The 17,265-nt window shown below is 25.1% G+C and overlaps 6 protein-coding genes across 16 annotated transcripts in view; 2 read left to right on the plus strand and 4 right to left on the minus strand.

Annotated features, from left to right (window-relative positions):
* Positions 1-2,701, plus strand: part of LOC127278827 (collagen alpha chain CG42342-like) — a 24,881-nt gene extending 22,180 nt beyond the window's left edge. For 7 of the 8 annotated variants that reach the window (XM_051300747.1, XM_051300740.1, XM_051300741.1 and 4 more), the window contains 7 exons: positions 358-384; positions 560-613; positions 696-722; positions 849-884; positions 1,465-1,599; positions 1,926-2,186; positions 2,434-2,701. In XM_051300747.1, the coding sequence (XP_051156704.1) occupies positions 358-384; positions 560-613; positions 696-722; positions 849-884; positions 1,465-1,599; positions 1,926-2,048 (402 nt within the window). In that variant the 3' untranslated portion in view covers positions 2,049-2,186; positions 2,434-2,701. The remainder of the gene's footprint in view (positions 1-357; positions 385-559; positions 614-695; positions 723-848; positions 885-1,464; positions 1,600-1,925; positions 2,187-2,433) is intronic. The other variant, XM_051300745.1, reaches the window with a different exon arrangement.
* The window catches only part of LOC127278830 (putative peptidyl-tRNA hydrolase PTRHD1), an 18,200-nt gene extending 11,506 nt beyond the window's left edge, over positions 1-6,694 (minus strand). Inside the window, exons 1-4 of one of the 3 annotated variants that reach the window (XM_051300753.1) lie at positions 6,536-6,694; positions 6,247-6,432; positions 5,920-6,101; positions 3,799-5,138 (exon numbers count right to left, since the gene is read on the minus strand). In XM_051300753.1, the coding sequence (XP_051156710.1) occupies positions 5,931-6,101; positions 6,247-6,432 (357 nt within the window). In that variant the 5' untranslated portion in view covers positions 6,536-6,694 and the 3' untranslated portion in view covers positions 3,799-5,138; positions 5,920-5,930. Of the gene's footprint in view, positions 1-3,798; positions 5,139-5,856; positions 6,102-6,246; positions 6,433-6,535 lie in introns of those variants that run through there. The other 2 variants (XM_051300752.1, XM_051300751.1) reach the window with 2 other exon arrangements.
* A 144-nt stretch (positions 6,695-6,838) lies between these two features.
* On the plus strand, positions 6,839-11,297 carry LOC127278828 (seipin). Its single transcript, XM_051300748.1, has 6 exons — positions 6,839-7,291; positions 7,504-7,649; positions 7,758-7,960; positions 8,046-8,331; positions 8,416-8,663; positions 8,802-11,297. The coding sequence occupies exons 1-5, from the start codon at positions 7,047-7,049 to the stop codon at positions 8,583-8,585; spliced, it is 1,050 nt and encodes a 349-aa protein (XP_051156705.1). The 5' UTR covers positions 6,839-7,046; the 3' UTR covers positions 8,586-8,663; positions 8,802-11,297.
* LOC127278829 (28 kDa heat- and acid-stable phosphoprotein-like) lies at positions 11,261-12,811 on the minus strand. Its single transcript, XM_051300750.1, has 5 exons — positions 12,638-12,811; positions 12,416-12,513; positions 11,829-11,963; positions 11,613-11,746; positions 11,261-11,539 (listed from the first exon to the last, which is right to left on the minus strand). Exons 1-5 carry the CDS (start codon positions 12,645-12,647, stop codon positions 11,323-11,325), a joined length of 594 nt encoding a protein of 197 aa, XP_051156707.1. The 5' UTR covers positions 12,648-12,811; the 3' UTR covers positions 11,261-11,322.
* A 265-nt stretch (positions 12,812-13,076) lies between these two features.
* LOC127278764 (cytokine receptor-like factor 3) lies at positions 13,077-17,264 on the minus strand (the record flags this gene model as incomplete). Of its 2 annotated transcripts, none has more annotated exon segments than XM_051300613.1 (6): positions 13,077-13,544; positions 13,692-13,822; positions 13,881-14,299; positions 14,349-14,638; positions 14,786-15,217; positions 16,806-17,264. In XM_051300613.1, coding segments are annotated over 5 exon segments (1,542 nt in total). In that variant the 3' UTR covers positions 13,077-13,208.
* LOC127278765 (uncharacterized) lies at positions 15,345-16,618 on the minus strand. The gene is made up of 2 exons (XM_051300615.1): positions 16,358-16,618; positions 15,345-16,238 (listed from the first exon to the last, which is right to left on the minus strand). The coding sequence occupies exons 1-2, from the start codon at positions 16,604-16,606 to the stop codon at positions 15,345-15,347; spliced, it is 1,143 nt and encodes a 380-aa protein (XP_051156572.1). The 5' UTR covers positions 16,607-16,618.
* Position 17,265: the final 1 nt, after the last annotated feature.

Here is a 17,265-nt window from a genome sequence, read left to right on the forward strand (position 1 = left end):
ATTTTAGAATAGTTCAACAAATTATATTAGTCAATTGAATTTTTTTCCAAAATTAATCATCTAAATGTAAATTAATCGATTGTTTCGAATAAATGAATAATATTAATTGAAAAAAAAATGTGCAGCTAACTGGTAACAGAAAAAAAAACACGCACGCATAATTATGTGTAAATAATATAACAATTAATTGAGAAGCACCTTATTATATTTTGCTTCAAAACTGTCATTTTTTAAAATATATGAAAAAAAAAAAATGCGAATGCATTGAACTGTGAACGTGAATATTAAAAGCGTTTTAGCTTTCACTTGTTGTTTTTCTTTAATATTAAATTTGAATTTATTCCATCTCCCTTTCAGGGACCTCCAGGATTAGATGGCATGAAGGTGAGCAATATATTTAATAAATTTTTTTTGATTTTTGTTTATAAATTAAAAATATGTTTGCAAAGAAAAAAAAACATCAAAGTAGAGAATTTAATTTGTAAATTAATAAAATAGTAAAATTTATCAAAAATGGTTATTTGTTAATAAGAAAGCAATTTTTTTTTTTACATTTTAGGGAGCACAAGGAGAAACTGGTACGAAAGGAGAACGAGGAGATCCCGGTTTACCTGTGAGTTTATTTATTTAATACATAATTACATAATAAACATAATTACTTTCATTTAAAAATATTTTTCTTTTTTTTACTGCAGGGCACTGATGGAATTCCTGGTACCGAGGTAAATTTCTGTTTATTAATTTTTTTCGAATATAAAATATTTTTGTTTTTGTAAAATTTGTTAAAAAATTAATAAATTTCTTTTATTTTGATATTAATTTAATTAAATTTTTTTATATGATTACAGGGTCCCAAAGGAGAGACAGGACTTAAAGGAGAATCTGTAAGTGTAAAATATTTATAAATATGCAATATTTTGCAATAATTTGCAAAAAAGCATTTTTTTTTTAATTTTAGAGATCCAGTGAATTTAATTTTTCAAAAAATTTTAGTATATACTGCTTTTATTATTTTTAAATATTATCTGATTACAATAGAAATTGTATTTTAGAAATTAATTGTTACCTTTCAATAATTATTAGTTTTTAATTAATTATGAATTAGTCATTTATTTTAGCTAATCGACATAGGTGAATTATATAACGAATTGTGTTTGAAGTTATCTGCTGCCACCATTTTAAATATAGAAAAAAAAAAATTATTCGCGTAAAGTTTGAACAATACACGTTGGAAAAAAAAACTGCATATTTTGCATTGCATTTTATACATACAAGATGTTTATTAAAATAATTAAAACACCTTTCATTACTTTTCATTCTGTTCAGTTTCGGAAAATGCATCATTTCAATTATAAATACATTGCATACGAGTTGTTTATGCCTGGCCTTTTTTGCACGCCGCGATATTTGTTTTCTATATTTTTTTAATGAATTAAATTGAATAATTTTTTAATGTTGCTACAGGGACCGGCTGGAAAACGTGGTAGACGAGGGGAAAAAGGAAATAAAGGTGATCAAGGTGTTCCTGGTTTAGATGCACCATGTCCTTTGGGTCCAGATGGACTTCCATTGCCAGGATGCGGATGGAGATCACCTCAGGTATGATGATAATTATAATAATAAATTTGTGAAAAATTAAAAATGAAATTTAAATATTTAAGGGAAAAAACTTTGTCAAATTGCAATTAATTTATAATTGAAAAAAAAACTTTCACCTCTTTCAAGTATATAATTCTAAATTATCAGTATAGTAGACAATTTTAGTTCAAACTAATAGTAGTTTTTAATTGAATTAATAATTAATTTTTTAGTGCATATTTCAAAAATATTTATATAATAACACAATTTCTATTATTAACATTGGTGTGGTTTTTACGAAATGCTTGTTTTTTTTTTGGGAATTGTCAAATCTATGCGCTTATTAGGATATCTTGAGTACAACATCGGCAGCAATTGATGGTCCAGAACCTGCTGAAACTGATTACGATGATCAAGGGGAAGAATATGACGATTATTCTGATCAAAATGGAAATCAAGCTGAACAATAATATTCATAAGCGCTGCTTTTACTCATCACATGACAATTTTATTTGAACACTCAACATCATCTTCTTTTATATATATATAAAAAAAAAAAAAAAAAAAAAAAAACTAACGAGTGCTTATTATATATACAAAACTGTGTGGTAGGTAAATGCATGAAGCCTATTATTTTATTAATAAAATTCAACTCTCGTAACATTATATAAAATGCTTTTTTTAATTTTTTATTCAATAATGCAATAAATAATGCTTTAAAAATTAGTAGAGAGAAATTAAAAGAAACACGTAGATTATGTAAATAATCTAAAAAATTTGTTCAATTAAATTAATTTCTTTTTAATTATTACTTTAATTTATTTAAAAAAAAAAATGATTTCAATTCTTTTGCAGCCAAAACGCAACATTTTACGCCAATGGCTTGAAGAAGAAGACCAGTAAATAATTACGGACTTTTTCCAAAGTCATCATATCATCTCTGTTGCATTCTGTTTTTACTCATCCGTGTTCTAAGACTATAGGTATTATACATTTAGTCAATACACATTTTAACACTAATACCTTGCCAATAAGTGTTGTAAATAAGTGTACTTTCAGTGTCTAACGTCTGCAGTGTGTGTAAATACAATTTTTCTAATAAATTAACTATTATCTTAGATAATTCAAGAAAAAATATATTACAAACGATAATGTCGTCCATTAAAAAAGATTAAAAAAAAAAAAAATATTAGGAATAAGTTTGCAAAAAGTCAAGTAATTACAGTCTGATAAAAAAAAATAGACAATTTTTATATAATAAATTATGCAATTGTCATTAATTTGACGTTAATAGTCAATAAATATAATCAATTTTAGAATATTAATTATTTTTTTATTAAAAATAATTAAATGACGTTCATTTTGAATGATCTAATGAAAATGTGTTCATCTTTTTCTTTTTATCAAGCTGAATATTTGGTTTTTCATGCAAAAGCATAAATAGACTGAATTAATATATCATTACCATGGTGATTTTTTTTTACCATCACCAATCAATAGCGTTGTACAATAAACAGTGGCTTTTTGATCAATTTTATAATGCATCTGATATCATCAAAGATCTCTGTCAACGCATTTAAACGTATATAAAAATAACATTGGAAATTTTATTTCATTTTCTGCGAAATGCTTTCTTTTTTTTTTGTAAAAAAAAAAAAAATTCTTTGCGAATATTTGTTATGTAAATAGCAATTATTTCGAGATAGCCATAATAATTTTAGAACAATGTAATTTGACATAAACAAAAACTTTTCAACTGTCTATTTTTGTGTATTTTACACGGCTGATTCGAAATATTGCTCACTGTTTAGAATACCCGGAAGAAGTAAATAAAATTATTTTTAATAATTGAAAAAAATTTTTATCTTCAAAATTCTCTAATATTATTAAAAACTTTTAATTTTCAAATGGAATTTTAAATCTCTTGATTTTTTTCGAGGTTGTAACACACTTAAAAATTCACCTTCGGGGACTTTCTATTTGTATTTCCAAATATATGCGTAAGTGGTTGATGGATTCAAAGCTCTTACGTATTTGTGTAACTAATTGAATTCTAATTTGAGCGTATTATACCTTTAAAATTATTGAAAGTAAGTTTTTTTTTATGGTTTTAAACCGATTTAAAAAATATTCTAGGAAAAAATACAATTACAGAATTTTATAACGGTTTTCCCGGAATTTTAAACAGGATTAACAAAGAATAGTAATCAATGAAAATGATTTATATCTATTTTTTTTAATTTTTTACACTCCGCCCAATTTTATTCAATAAAATAATCAAAACTGAAATTCGTCCATAATTGAAATAACTTATTCAATAATGAATTATCAAGAGTGAATTATACATCTTTTAAATTAATCTTTTATACAATAATCTATATATTTTATAAGCATATATAATAATATATATATATATTACTATATTTAATATAATTTTTACTGGTTACTATTCTTCATTAAATAGATTTGCATCGTTATACATTATATACCCAGAGAAAAATATTAATTAATTAAAGAAAACATTTTACAATTTATTTAGAAAGAAAACGATTGAAAACTAATAATGAATTTATTTATTAAATTAAAATAAAAAGCATATAAAAAAACAAATAAAAAATACATTTTTCATTTACCACATAATATAAAGATATTAATGAATTTTTAATAATATTGGCAATTAAATTGTGTTTTTGTGTGAAAATTTTTTTATTAAAATTTGATTACTAATATTAATTGATACTTTAAAAAAAAGATACTAAACTTCGTAAAAAATGTTTTTCAGTGGAATTTTAAAGTTAAAAAATTTTAATCAAAATTATAAAAATGTTTAATGACGTACTTTCAATTTTGTGCAGTTTTTTTTTTTATTTTTTGTAAAACATATTTTTAAAAATTGTTCATCAAATAAAAAGTTATTGTTCTAAGAGAACTTTTTTGTTTTTCATTAATAATAAAAATAAGAAATCAAACAAATTTATTAATTAAAAGAATTATTGTTTCTGATTTCTTTTGCAAATCAAACTAAAATAATTTTAAAAGATTAATTTTCTTTAATTCATGGAATCTTTTCTCTGGGGACTGAAACCTTAAATGTTGTACAGGTTTTAAATATTATAAGATAAATACATCTTTTATCAAAAAAGAGAAAGAAAAATATCAATCGTACATTTGCCAAACTTGTGATATGGAAATTGTATAAGAAAGACTGTTTTTTGATTTAGAAAATAGGTCCACATAATATGTTTCATCAAAATACCAAAATGCTGACGCCTTTTTTGCTTTTTTAAAGCAATACATAATTTAGAACAAAACAACAATAAACAATTTATGTATACACGTGCCACATAAATGAATAAGATATATTCAAATACTTTATTCATAAAAAAAGAGAAATAAAAAGTTCACTGTATTCTATGGAGAGCTTTGTAAGTATTCTATAGTATTTGCTTATCATTATGATAAGAAATATAATTTTATAGCAAATATATATAGTTTATTTAAAATATATTATCATTTTTTTTCAATGACTGTCCATGTGCAAGACTGATATATACATATGTCTAAAAAAAAAGACATAAAATCATATGTGTAATATCTAGATGAGCCCTTGAGATCAAAAATATCATAAGTCATAATATTTTTTATACAATAATTAATGGAAAAAAAACTAGATCTTAATTCTTACTGGATATATTATATAAATATAGATATATGTATGTGCATTTGTACATGTACAGTCAAAGTCATGTATTCTTTGACTCTAGTAGCTGTACGCTTCTAGAAAATAAATAGGTTTCATTTTCATTACATAGAGCTCCATGTGAGAGAAGAGATTTAAAAAAAAAACCTACTAGTATTTAAAGTAAACTGGACTTTTACTGTACATATTGGATTATGCGTATATTAACGACTATAATGTTTGAGGTAAATGTACTATAATAAATTTTTACAATTAGCGTTATAAAATACGAATTCTATAAAAGTACCCGACCTTAAACATGCACTTTTATATTATATTAATACATGTATTTCAAATCTATTCAAATATTAATAATATAATTATAAAACAAAAAAAATTAAACAGACTAAGTTTATGTTGAAAGCCAAAAAATTTTTCACACACTTCTAGATTTGCTTCTTTAAATATTATTATTATTAAATGTTACTATATTTAATTTCTAAAATATACACGAAAGGAAAATTTTCCTAATATTATAAAATGAGAATTTACTAATTTTTATAATTTGAAAATATGAAATTAAAAGTAAAGAAAAAGTGTTTGTATGAAAAGTTTGAAAATATTTTAATAACAATATAACAGAGAATTAAAACAGAACTTACTTGTATTGTAACTATTGTAAAAGTTTCAATTTTTTAACATATTTATGAATTTCTTCCTTTGGATATGGTTTAGTAACTAAACAGGTTGGTATATTTTCTGGTTGCTCAATCCAAAGTTTATGGTCAATATTATTTTCTTGTAATTTTTTATGCACATCATTCAAACTACTTTCATCAGTAACCTAATTAGAAAATTTTCAATTAATTTTAAATGCATCTCAATAATTAAGTATATAATAAAATAAAATTAGAAAAAAATTTAAATTCATGTTTTTATTATGATTTATAAATGAAAATATTGATGTATACTTAAATTTTGTTGTTTACCTCAAGTACAACTTTGTGCATATTGTCTAAATCTGCTAAATATTGTTGAGTGTATTCATCGTTATAAAAATTATGTATAACAGCAGCACATGCATGACAGGATTGTGCTATCACTGCACCAAGTGGCCATTGCATGTTTTTTGATAAATCACTACGAACTATAACGTACTGAATTAATTTTGACATCTAAAATCAAAAATAATTTATTCATATACTTTATAACCTATATAATAATATAAAGTAAAGTATTTTGTGCATATTTTTGAGAAAAATATAACAATTACATTACCTTTCTTTTATTTTATTTAAATGTCTACTTATAAAAGTTGTTTTTATAAATATTTACTTATTTTTCTACTATATATTTATATATTTTTACACTTTTTTAAAAGGAATTGTTTTGACATTTGACATGTGGCTATTCAAAACACCGGAATCTCATAGTTTGTGGGGTCTCCGCATGGGGGCGCATTTAGAAAAATCGATCGATATCTCGATTAAACAATTCTCGCGCGGTTAATTTAAATCAACAAAACTAATTAAGTTGTCGTGCATAAATAAATTATATTATTAAAGGTTAAGTTCCATTGTTTATGTTTGTGACCAAAGACTTTTCGACACGTAACCACCTATTGGCGGGCTTAACCGCGAGACCCCGCTTCACAATTTGATGAGATTCCGGACCAGACTGTATACGACCGTGGTCAAGAGTGTTATGTATAGTGTGTGATCATCCGTCAAGGGTAAAATTTCTATCTCTCTATATATATATATTTTGGAGGTAAACATTCAAGAATATTATGAAGATAAATAAAAAATTTATGATGCCTGCAAAAATAATAAGAAATATTATAAATAAACTATTAAATGTTCATCAAAAAACAACGCAAGGTGTACAAACGGCAAGAGATGCAATTGTACGTGGTGGCCTTATCATTATCAGTGCTGTGTTGATTGTATGGATATCAATTTTTCTATACACTGCATTTTATTATACATACATGCCAAGCATGTCATATGTTGGACCGGTTCATTTACAATTTCGGTAAATATTCAATTTTCATTTTATATTTGATTCATCACGTGACAATTACTTTTCACTTTTTGTTTTTTTGATATATATATAAACACAGAAACATAACCTCAAAATTTTTGCAGATATATTATTAAATTTTGTGTTAAGAGATAATATTATGTATAATACATGTTTATTATTAATAGTTAATAACAATTTATTAATATATAAAAAAATGTCAGGTCTTGCGAAAGTGTAAAAGGAATTTGCAGTTATCCGTCCGCTAATATACAATTAACGAAAAATCAACAATTTTTAATGGTTGGTCAACCGTATAAGGTTAATTTGCATTTAGAAATGCCGGAATCTCCTGCTAATAAGGAACTTGGTAAGAATTAGATAAAATACTTTTTAAATGTAAAAAAAAAATTTTTGGTTTCCTTTTTTCATGAAATTTTTTATTAAATATAAAAATCTCTACAAAATATTATTTCAGGAATGTTTATGGTATGTGGTTTTTTAAGAAGTCGAAATGGTATATTAGTTGATCATTCTTGTCGTTCTGCGATGCTTCATTATAAAAGTACGTTATTACATTTTCTATCAACCCTTACATTTTCACCGATGATGATTTTTGGAAGTACTGAAGAAACACAGAACATTGTTCTTGAATTATTTGGCAATTTTGAGGAAGATCAAGTGAATATTTTTATTTCGCATTTATTTTGTTATTTGAGTCTTTTAATAATGAATTTTTAAATATATATATATATTTTTTTATTAGAGTCAACCAGTGACACGTTTGGAAGTGGAGATTCAATCGCGACATATTCAATTTTATTCGGCAACAGTGACGATAAATGCTCATTTATCTGGTTTACGATATTTGATGTTTCACTGGCCCATTTTGACTGCCATTATTGGCATCAGCACCAATTTATTTTTCATAGCTTTAATTTGTACTTTATCGTATTTACATTTTGCTGCTGAAGAAGATGTCATAGATGATGATTTTGGATATGAGAAAGGAGATTTAGAAGAGGAAAAGGATCTAAAATCAAATAACGATCGTAACTATAGTTAATTTTTATTTTAAATCGGATTATTATTATTTTAAAAACTTAAAAAAACAAACTATATTTATTTATTTAAAGGATCTTCAGACACATCGTCTATGGAGGATGCATCTTTACTTGAAGACATTCCAAAGTCTCAGGAAGGACATTCATCACATTTGTTGGATCCAGTGTTAGATAAACCAAGTTATATTCAAGAGATTTCATCATTAATTGCTGAATCAACTGCAGGAGAGTTATCAAAATAAAAAACAATTTAATCTAATCAAAATGTTGATATATATGAGAGATAAAAATAGACTGGTCTGTTAAATTTTTTAAATCAGGTATGTTATAACTTTCTTATTGTTAATTGAGAAAAAAAAGTTTTTATTAAATTAAATTTATTTACAATTTACAGTTAATTAAAATTAAATAATTTTTTTTTTCATTAAGTTTATAAGAATTCATTTATTATTTTATAGAATTGGACAAGGATTTAAAAAAAAGAAAATTTATAAGTTGTGACCTTCAAAGAAGTGAAAATTAAATTAAAATTATTCAATTATTGAATATTTATAAAATATCTATAATATACAAAAAGAAAATTATTTGTATAACTACTATATTTATTATTATCAAAGATACTTTAATTTCTATTATAAAATAAATGTGAAAGTTACTTTTTTCTCTACATAGAAGTAGAATATTATTTTTTGATGTATTTTCAGTTTATTTTTAATAATTTACATATTATATATCTTATTGTTTTAAAATCGAAATGTTAATGTGATGTGAAATGTTGTAAATTGTAGAATGACTTAAACAGTGTCATAAAATTTTTCATTTGTAATTTCAAGTTTTATTACTTCAAAAATCATATATTACAAGTAGAATTACTATTTATTTTTTTATAATATTTTATTTGTGTATTATTTTAATTAAATAAATTAATATTAATTCTAATTTATTATATTATTAAACTATATAATATATGTTATTCAAATAAAAGTAATTGTTAAAGATTTCAATTACTGCAATAAGGCGGGAAATTTAAATAGAAAAAAAAAGTTTTTCCTTTTGTTAAAAAAGAAATACCATATAAATATTCAAAAATTAAATTTAATTTTTTTTCGCCTGACGAAATATCATTAACGAATTTATTATTCTCGTTAATAATCTCCATACTGGCCGAGGGTTATTATGCAACTCACCCCGTTTTTATCCTCCTTCATTTCTCTATATTCTTCGTCTCGGAAATATTGATAATTATATATATATACATACAGTTGGACATTATAAACTGATAAAAAAAAAAAATTAAAAATTATTGGATTGATAACGATAACATTGACACAAATGTAATCTAAATTGCATGATATTTTTCAAAGTAAATTTTATCATTACAAATATGCTAATTTTGTTGACACTTCATTCTAATTTTCACTAGTAGAATGGACATAATCAAGAATTTAACCGTCTTCATATCAGGATCACAAGATTGTAAGCAAGTATGACAAGTGAAGTGCGGTCAGCGAATCTCTCTAATCGTACAGTAGCAAAAATACCTCCGCGAATATTATGTTTGCCGTCGATTGGAAAGACACAATTTTGAGGAAGGCACCCCACGTTGAGACGCCCGATTGGTCCTTTGTGGTCCCTTTTGGTCCATATTGCCTCTGATGCTCTGAATTTTGGTGACTTAGAATGAAACCCAACAATGTATTTAAACTAACCTCTTTTGTCCCTCGTCATATTATCAATATAGCTCGAAATTTTGATCACACTTCTGCGCATTTGTTGGAGGAGAGAAATATATACTATTCTCATCAGGACAGTGACATCGTTTTTCCCGAAAAATAATGCTTATAAGGTAAAATCATCATAAATCCACGTAATATATATATGCAATAATTCTTTGTGTAATTCGCATAAAATTTACAGTTGAAAATACAAATTACTTTTTATGATGACGATACACATTTTAAAGTAAAACCATTTTCAATTTTAATAAATGATTTAATAATGAGGTTTCCCCTAAAATTGATTGTTGATATTGCACCTTGGTGGAGAGTCCCCCCTCCACCCCTCTTCATTTCTCGCGGGGTCATGTTGACAATGCTCTTCAGAGTAGCTATGCATGCGTTCCTGTTGAAAAAATTCCTCACGGGCGAAAGTCAAGGTATTGACGTAAAACAAAGATCACTATAGTCCAAGTAGAAAGAGAGATGGAGACCAACAAGCAATTTCTGTGCTCCTGATAATAGGAGGGGCTCGCTCGAGACAACCGCGCGCGAAACGTGACTCGTCGGGTGAAAATCAACTCTTCTCATTTATACATGTGCTCCTGGTATTTCAGAGCTCGCTTGCACCGAACAACGTGGGAGAAATCACTTTGCTATCTTGTAAGTACATACATATTTATATCCATATAAACGAATTTAAATTTCTTTATATCAGAATTCGAAATATTGTTAAATTTTAGGTTATGTTGCATACTATTAGTAAATGTTCAAAATTAACTTTTTTATACTTTTTTATGAAAAAAAATTAAAATTGTTATTTTATTTAAAAATTCAAAAATATGAAATTGGAATTAACTTTTGTTTAAATTCTCTCTTAAATATAATTTGTTTACATTTTACTCCATTTATTCGAATACAATTTTTGATTTTGTGTTTTTGAATATTATTCGATTTTGAATTTGTTAAAATATAACTAAACAATTAGAAATACGCTTAAATAAGAAAAAATTTGTTTAGAGGTCATAGAAATCATTTGAATGCTTCATTTTTTTTTTTTTAATATTAGTGTAATAATTGTATTTATACAAATCAAAAAATTGAACACGGCAGTTTAGTCTATAAATGGTTCAATATTTTACGTGTAATGGAATCGATTCATATGAAAAATTGACTGATTATTATTTCAGTCATGGAGTAAATTTGTTTTTTTTTTTTTTTTTTTTTTTTGTTGTTGTTGATGCAGAAAAGAAATAAACAAATCCTAGGTTCTTTTGCCAAGTGCTTTTTGTGTGAGTTCCGATTTTTGTTTAATAGCCAATTCTTTCTGTTTTTTCTCATCGTCACGTCGTTTTGCAGCTTCCTCTCTCTGTTGCTTTATTATTGCTAAACGAGCTAAATCTGCACGCGCCTCGTCGGTTTTACCCGCTGCATGCAATTTTTGATAATTTGCCTGGGCTCTTTGTTTTTCTAATTGTTCTCTGTAAATTTAAAAATAAAATTAAAATTTCTGTATTATTAAATAATAATACTTATATTATATTAATTTCATACCTTTCTCGTCTAGAGAGTTCCGGTTTTGATGCCGAAGCTAAACTTTCATTCAATTGAGATAATTTCTTGGTTTTTTTTTGTAACCTATTGGGATTTTCCACTTGAATTAAATTCTCTACACCCTTCGCTTTACCCTGAAAAAATTAACAAAAATATAACAATTTCTCGAAAGAATAAATATTATCGAGTAGATAAAATTAAAAAAATTATTTCTACCTCTGTCTCCGATTCAGATTCTGATTCACTTTCGCTTTCCGAATCCGAAGTGGTTGTTTTCTTTGATTTATCTTTACCCGTTGCCTTTGGATCTTCCTCTTCCTCCTCACTGGACGAATCGTTTCCTTTATTTTTCTAAAAAAAAAAAAAAAACCACCACGTATATTTACTATTTACTATTTAAAATTCATACTTTGTTGCGAAAAGGAGATAAAATAAAAAGAAAAACACAAAAGTCATTTACATTTATAGATAAAAAAGATTAATTATCAAATGACTCATTGTATATTGAAAATAACATTTGACATAGAATTTTTGAAAATTGTTTCCTTTTGTTATAGCAAATGAGATGAGATTTTAAAAAATTAGATGTATAGGGAGATAAAAATAGTCTATAATTAAAGTAACCAAATAACGGAAATTAAAGTAAAATTAAAATATTAAGCGATAAAAGTTTGTGTAATGTAAATTCCATTGAATATTCGAGTAAAAATTAACCGTAAAAAAAAACCTATGACCTTGTATTTTACAAAAAAAAGAAAGATATTTAAAACGTCGTGCGAATCAATTAACCTAAAAATACTAACTCTCCATTGTCGTCGTTCCTCGTCCTGTCGACGCTGCTCCTCTAATTCCTCAGGATTCGTGAAATGACGATTGCGTCCCTTGTGATTAACGAATTTTCCTAGAAAAATAACGAAAATTAATAATAAATGCGCATTTAGATAATCCCTGTAACCAGTGCGAGATATATTCTTTTGTCAAATTGCATATCGAAAGTAAGTAATAAACACATAGGAATTATTTACCTCGTGGCATTTTGTTGTTTCTAGGTTTTCAGGTAATTAAAAAAACAGAATTTGTATAATTTGCAAAATTAGACTTTGTTTTAAATGATGAAACCGAAATAGTATAACGTCAGAAATTCAACAACGCGGCTGTTAGGTTAAGCTGTCCGATCGGCCATTTTAATTTTACATTTGTTATGTTGCTTCCCTGTCTGATATTCAAAAATTTAATTTTTTTTATATAAATATTCTGTATTTTGGAATTTTCAAATTAAAGTTTTTATTTATTTCAAATTAATTTTATTCTTTTCCATTATAAGAATTAAAATTGTTGTTAATTATTTATTTTTAAATTATTAAAAAAAAAAATTGATTTATATTTTAAAATGATAAAAATTAAAAGAATAGCAATTTAAAGAGAAAGTGTTTTAAATAAATTAATCAAATTTTTCTCTTTTTTTTAACAAACAATTTTTTATTATTACAAATTAATTATTGACAGTGTTTGTAAATATAAGGCACTTTTAAACATGAGTATAAATATTATAAGTTAACAAATTTTGTTTTTTTAATATATATAATATATATTTGTTTATTTAACGATAATATTCCATTTATTGGACTCGGCGAATCGCGCGGCAAAATAAAGAGGCGTTTGTACGATCCAATCGTAAGTTACAGCTTTATCGGCATTTTCGATAGTAATTCGTAAAGATTCTTCATCTTTACGAAATGCTGAGAATGAAATTCGTGTACCAAAATGTATTTTAGGCAATCTCATAAGTTTCTCCTCGCCGTCCATAAAAATTTTACCTTGTGTTGTTATTAATAAGCTTCCTTTTCTTTTAAGATCGTCTTCCATTCCGAAATTATTTGACACTAGGGCAATTCCCTCATTACAATTTGCATCTGTTGATGTTTCTAAAAACTGCGAAAAGAAAATAGAATATATTTGTTTTTCATCAAAGAAATTAGTTTCATTTTTATTATTAATTTACTGTAGAAAATAATCATTTTTTATCAATTAATTTTTTTTTTTTTATAAAAATGTTTATTTAAAGAGAATTATTTATACCTTAAACTCAATGACATGTTCTGCATCAAATTGAGCGCTCTGAGAGAAAATTGTACTAATTTTGTCAGTAACTTTAGCTGTGATTTTTCCCTCATTTGTAATCATATAATTTTTATTTATTATTTCCCAATCTAAAAAACAAATTCATTATTTTTCGGCATTAAATAAAAATAAATTATTTTAACTCACTGTAGGATGGTAATGAAGTCTTAACAGTTCGAGGAACACTCCAAACATTATAATCGGCTTGTATTCCCACTCTCAGGATAATTGGCTCGTTAATTGGCAAGTCTTTAACAAAACAGGAACAATCAATACCTTCGTATATTGTCTCAAAATTATGTAAAGTTGAATTAGAAATTGCTTTTTGAACAATAAAATTGTGTTCTTCGCCTAAATATTCCGCATCGACAATATGCCATTTAACATAAAGACTCGCTGGTCTTTCTTCGATATCTAAAAATTGCACTGGGCCCATTTTTGAAACACATCCCAATTCTGAGATTGTTGATAAAATTCTTTCTTTGGCTTCATTTGAAGGTTGACAAAACGTTATACAGGGAACTTCTTCCGGCATTGGTACTGCAGGTATTCTAAAAATACAATGTCTTTTAGTAGGAAAAGAAAAATTCAATATTAACAAAAAAAAAAAATTACCTTCCCAAATTGCTGCTAGCGACAGTGAGTTCTTCAAATTTTTGTCTATTAAATGTATGAGGATAATTGAGCATTGTATGAACTAAATTAATTAGATGTTGTGTACTTCGAATTTGTGCTTTTACTTCCTGTCGACACGCTCTTAATGGTGCTAATCCTTCATTTTTATAAACTTCAGTTTCCAATCTAATCAGATCACGTTTACGATTTATTTGCTGACAAACTTCGTTTATTAATGCTTGATATGATTCATCCACATCTTCTAAAGTTTTTTTCGCACTATTAATTATCTGCAAAATTTTAGAATACAATTAAAAAAAAAAAAAAAAAATCTATTGAATTTTAAATCATTTTAGTAAATTGTAATTTTTGTTTCTTTTAATTAATAATTTATTTAAATTATTTGAAAAAATTCATGAATTATTAATTTTTTTTACTTGATTATCCGCGCTGTCAAGATCTTGTAATTGTTCTTCAAGTTTATTAATATATTCTGTCGCAGATTGTGAGATTCCTTTGATATTTTCTTCAACGTGCTTTGGCAATTGTATATCTTTTAATGAATCGTCAATTATAAAATTTTCCTGAATTGCAGAAGACCATGTGGCATTAATTGACTGTTCACTTTGTTTTTGTTTTAAAATTGCAATTGACAAGCGATCCAATAAATTGTCTTCTATTGATTTTCGTATATTATAATTAGAATTTGTATTTTTTTCTATCTTTGGTATTAGAGGTTCACTATTTTTAATTATCATTTTTTCATTTAAATCGTCAACTATATTTTCTTTCATTTCATCCATGTTTGGAAAATTTTTTTTTAACTTTTAGATCATTTATTATTATGGAAGCTCTCAATTGAAATATATCTGAAAATAAAAAGAAATATTAGAGTGTTAATTTTCAAATATTATTCGAAAATTTGAGAATCAGAATTCATTTATAAATAACTGATTTTTTTTCTCATCTAATTAATAATTTAATTAATATTTACTGTTAAAAATTTAAATGTTGATTTATTAAATTTTCCCAAGAATATTTTCGATAAATTGATTTAAGTGATTCAATTTGAGTAGGAAAATTCTCACAATTATCAATTTTTTTTAATTTAGATGATTTTGCATATTGTTGAATTAAATTTTCCCATGAATATTTAATACGGCAATTTGTAAATTCAGTTTCAGTTTCTTTATCACTTGAAGTTTGTGTTCTCTCGCAATATAAAATACGAATTTTATTTGAAGATTCTTGACATTTTGAATTGATATTTTTTTGAGAAGAATAATTTTTTTTTGGCAAAAGAATTGTACCTTGCCAATAATCATCATTGGAAATAAAATGATTTTTGTAATCGTTTATTGAGACTTGTGTACTTTTTCCTATTATTTCCCACGAATATTTTACAGTACACTCATGTTTATTATTTGTATAATAAGATGTACCAATATTTGATAAAGTGCAATTTGACGTTTGTGTTTCAATTCCAAAAATTTCCCATGAATAAGTTTTTTTTAAATGAAAAGTTTTTTGATTATTATTTATATCTTTCTTTTGCAATGGGGATAACCAACTATTAATATCTTGCCACGAATAATTTATTTTATTTTCACTTTTGTTTATCGATAGTTTTTCATTGGAGCTACTTTGACATGAAGTTTTAGAGTCATTATTAGAAAAAGTGAATATATTTACAATTTTATCATTGTAATTAGTTTTTTCATCTTCTTCTTTTTTTTGCTTTTTGTCTTTTTCACTCTTGAGTATTATTTTATTAATTTCTTTTTTGCTTTTTTTATCTCGTAATTTACTTTCTGATGGTGTTTTATTGACATTTTGGAAATATACTGTTTTTTTCTCTTCAATAACACTTTTGCTTTTAGTAGTAGTTGCCTAAGAAAATTTACAATTTTCATAATAAATTGTCTTCATATAGGATATTAATATAATGAGCAATAATAATTTAGATAAATATTTTTGTTTAAATTAGAGAAGTAAAAATTCAAAATCACTTGTTTTTTGAATCCTTTGGTGTTTCTTGATCGATCATGAAATTTTTTGTTTTCTATCAAATTGTCAATAAATAATTTATCACCAGTTTTGTTTAAAATTGTTGAAAATATGTTTTCATCTTTTTTGATAAGCATTATATCGGTTTTTAAAAGGTTTTCTTCTATTTCTTTTAAATTTTTTTTAAAAATATTATCACCATTTGTGTAAAAATCAGTCATTATTAATGAATTCTGCTTTATTGATGACATTTTTATAATAAAAATTTTAGCTTGAAAATTAAGAAAATTAGTAATAAAAAAATAGTCTTGGAAAAATTTTGAAATAGGTTAGAAACTATAAATAGGTATTCTTCAATGAAAATTAGAATATAAATTAAATTGCAAAAGAATAAATATTGTTATTTAGATAATTAAATAAATTTTATTAGTTTAATTAACAAATACTTACTTAAATAATAATTGTTGAGTATTTAATAGAATATTATGGGTGTGGCAAGAAAATATTAGACTATATTATGCTCTCGTAAGACATACTTGAATTTTTTCCTTTCTTGCAATTTTTAGTTACTTTTAAATAATCTTTATTTGAAATAGTGTATTACATTATTGACTAAAAATTTTGTAAACAAAACTTAACAACAAATTTTTTAACGCCATGCCATATTTACTCACAGAAATATGACATTTCTATAAATGGCGCTTATTTCATACTTACGGTAGGTAAAACAGGAAATGCGCGAAATTCAAATATTTTCGCTTCCTCGTGGAGGAAGCAATGTAGTCCTTTCGTTTATAAAACTTTTCAAAGTGGCGGAATCAAAATTTTTTCTTTATAGAAACATGTTATATGAGATCCTGATCAATTGTCCGGATGTATGCCTAAGAAAAATTGAATTTTTTTGGCAACC

Source organism: Leptopilina boulardi, unplaced genomic scaffold (genome assembly GCF_019393585.1).
Source record: "Leptopilina boulardi isolate dan_hultmark-lab unplaced genomic scaffold, ZJU_Lbou_2.1 LbouV2_211, whole genome shotgun sequence".
Classification (NCBI taxonomy): domain Eukaryota; kingdom Metazoa; phylum Arthropoda; class Insecta; order Hymenoptera; family Figitidae; genus Leptopilina; species Leptopilina boulardi.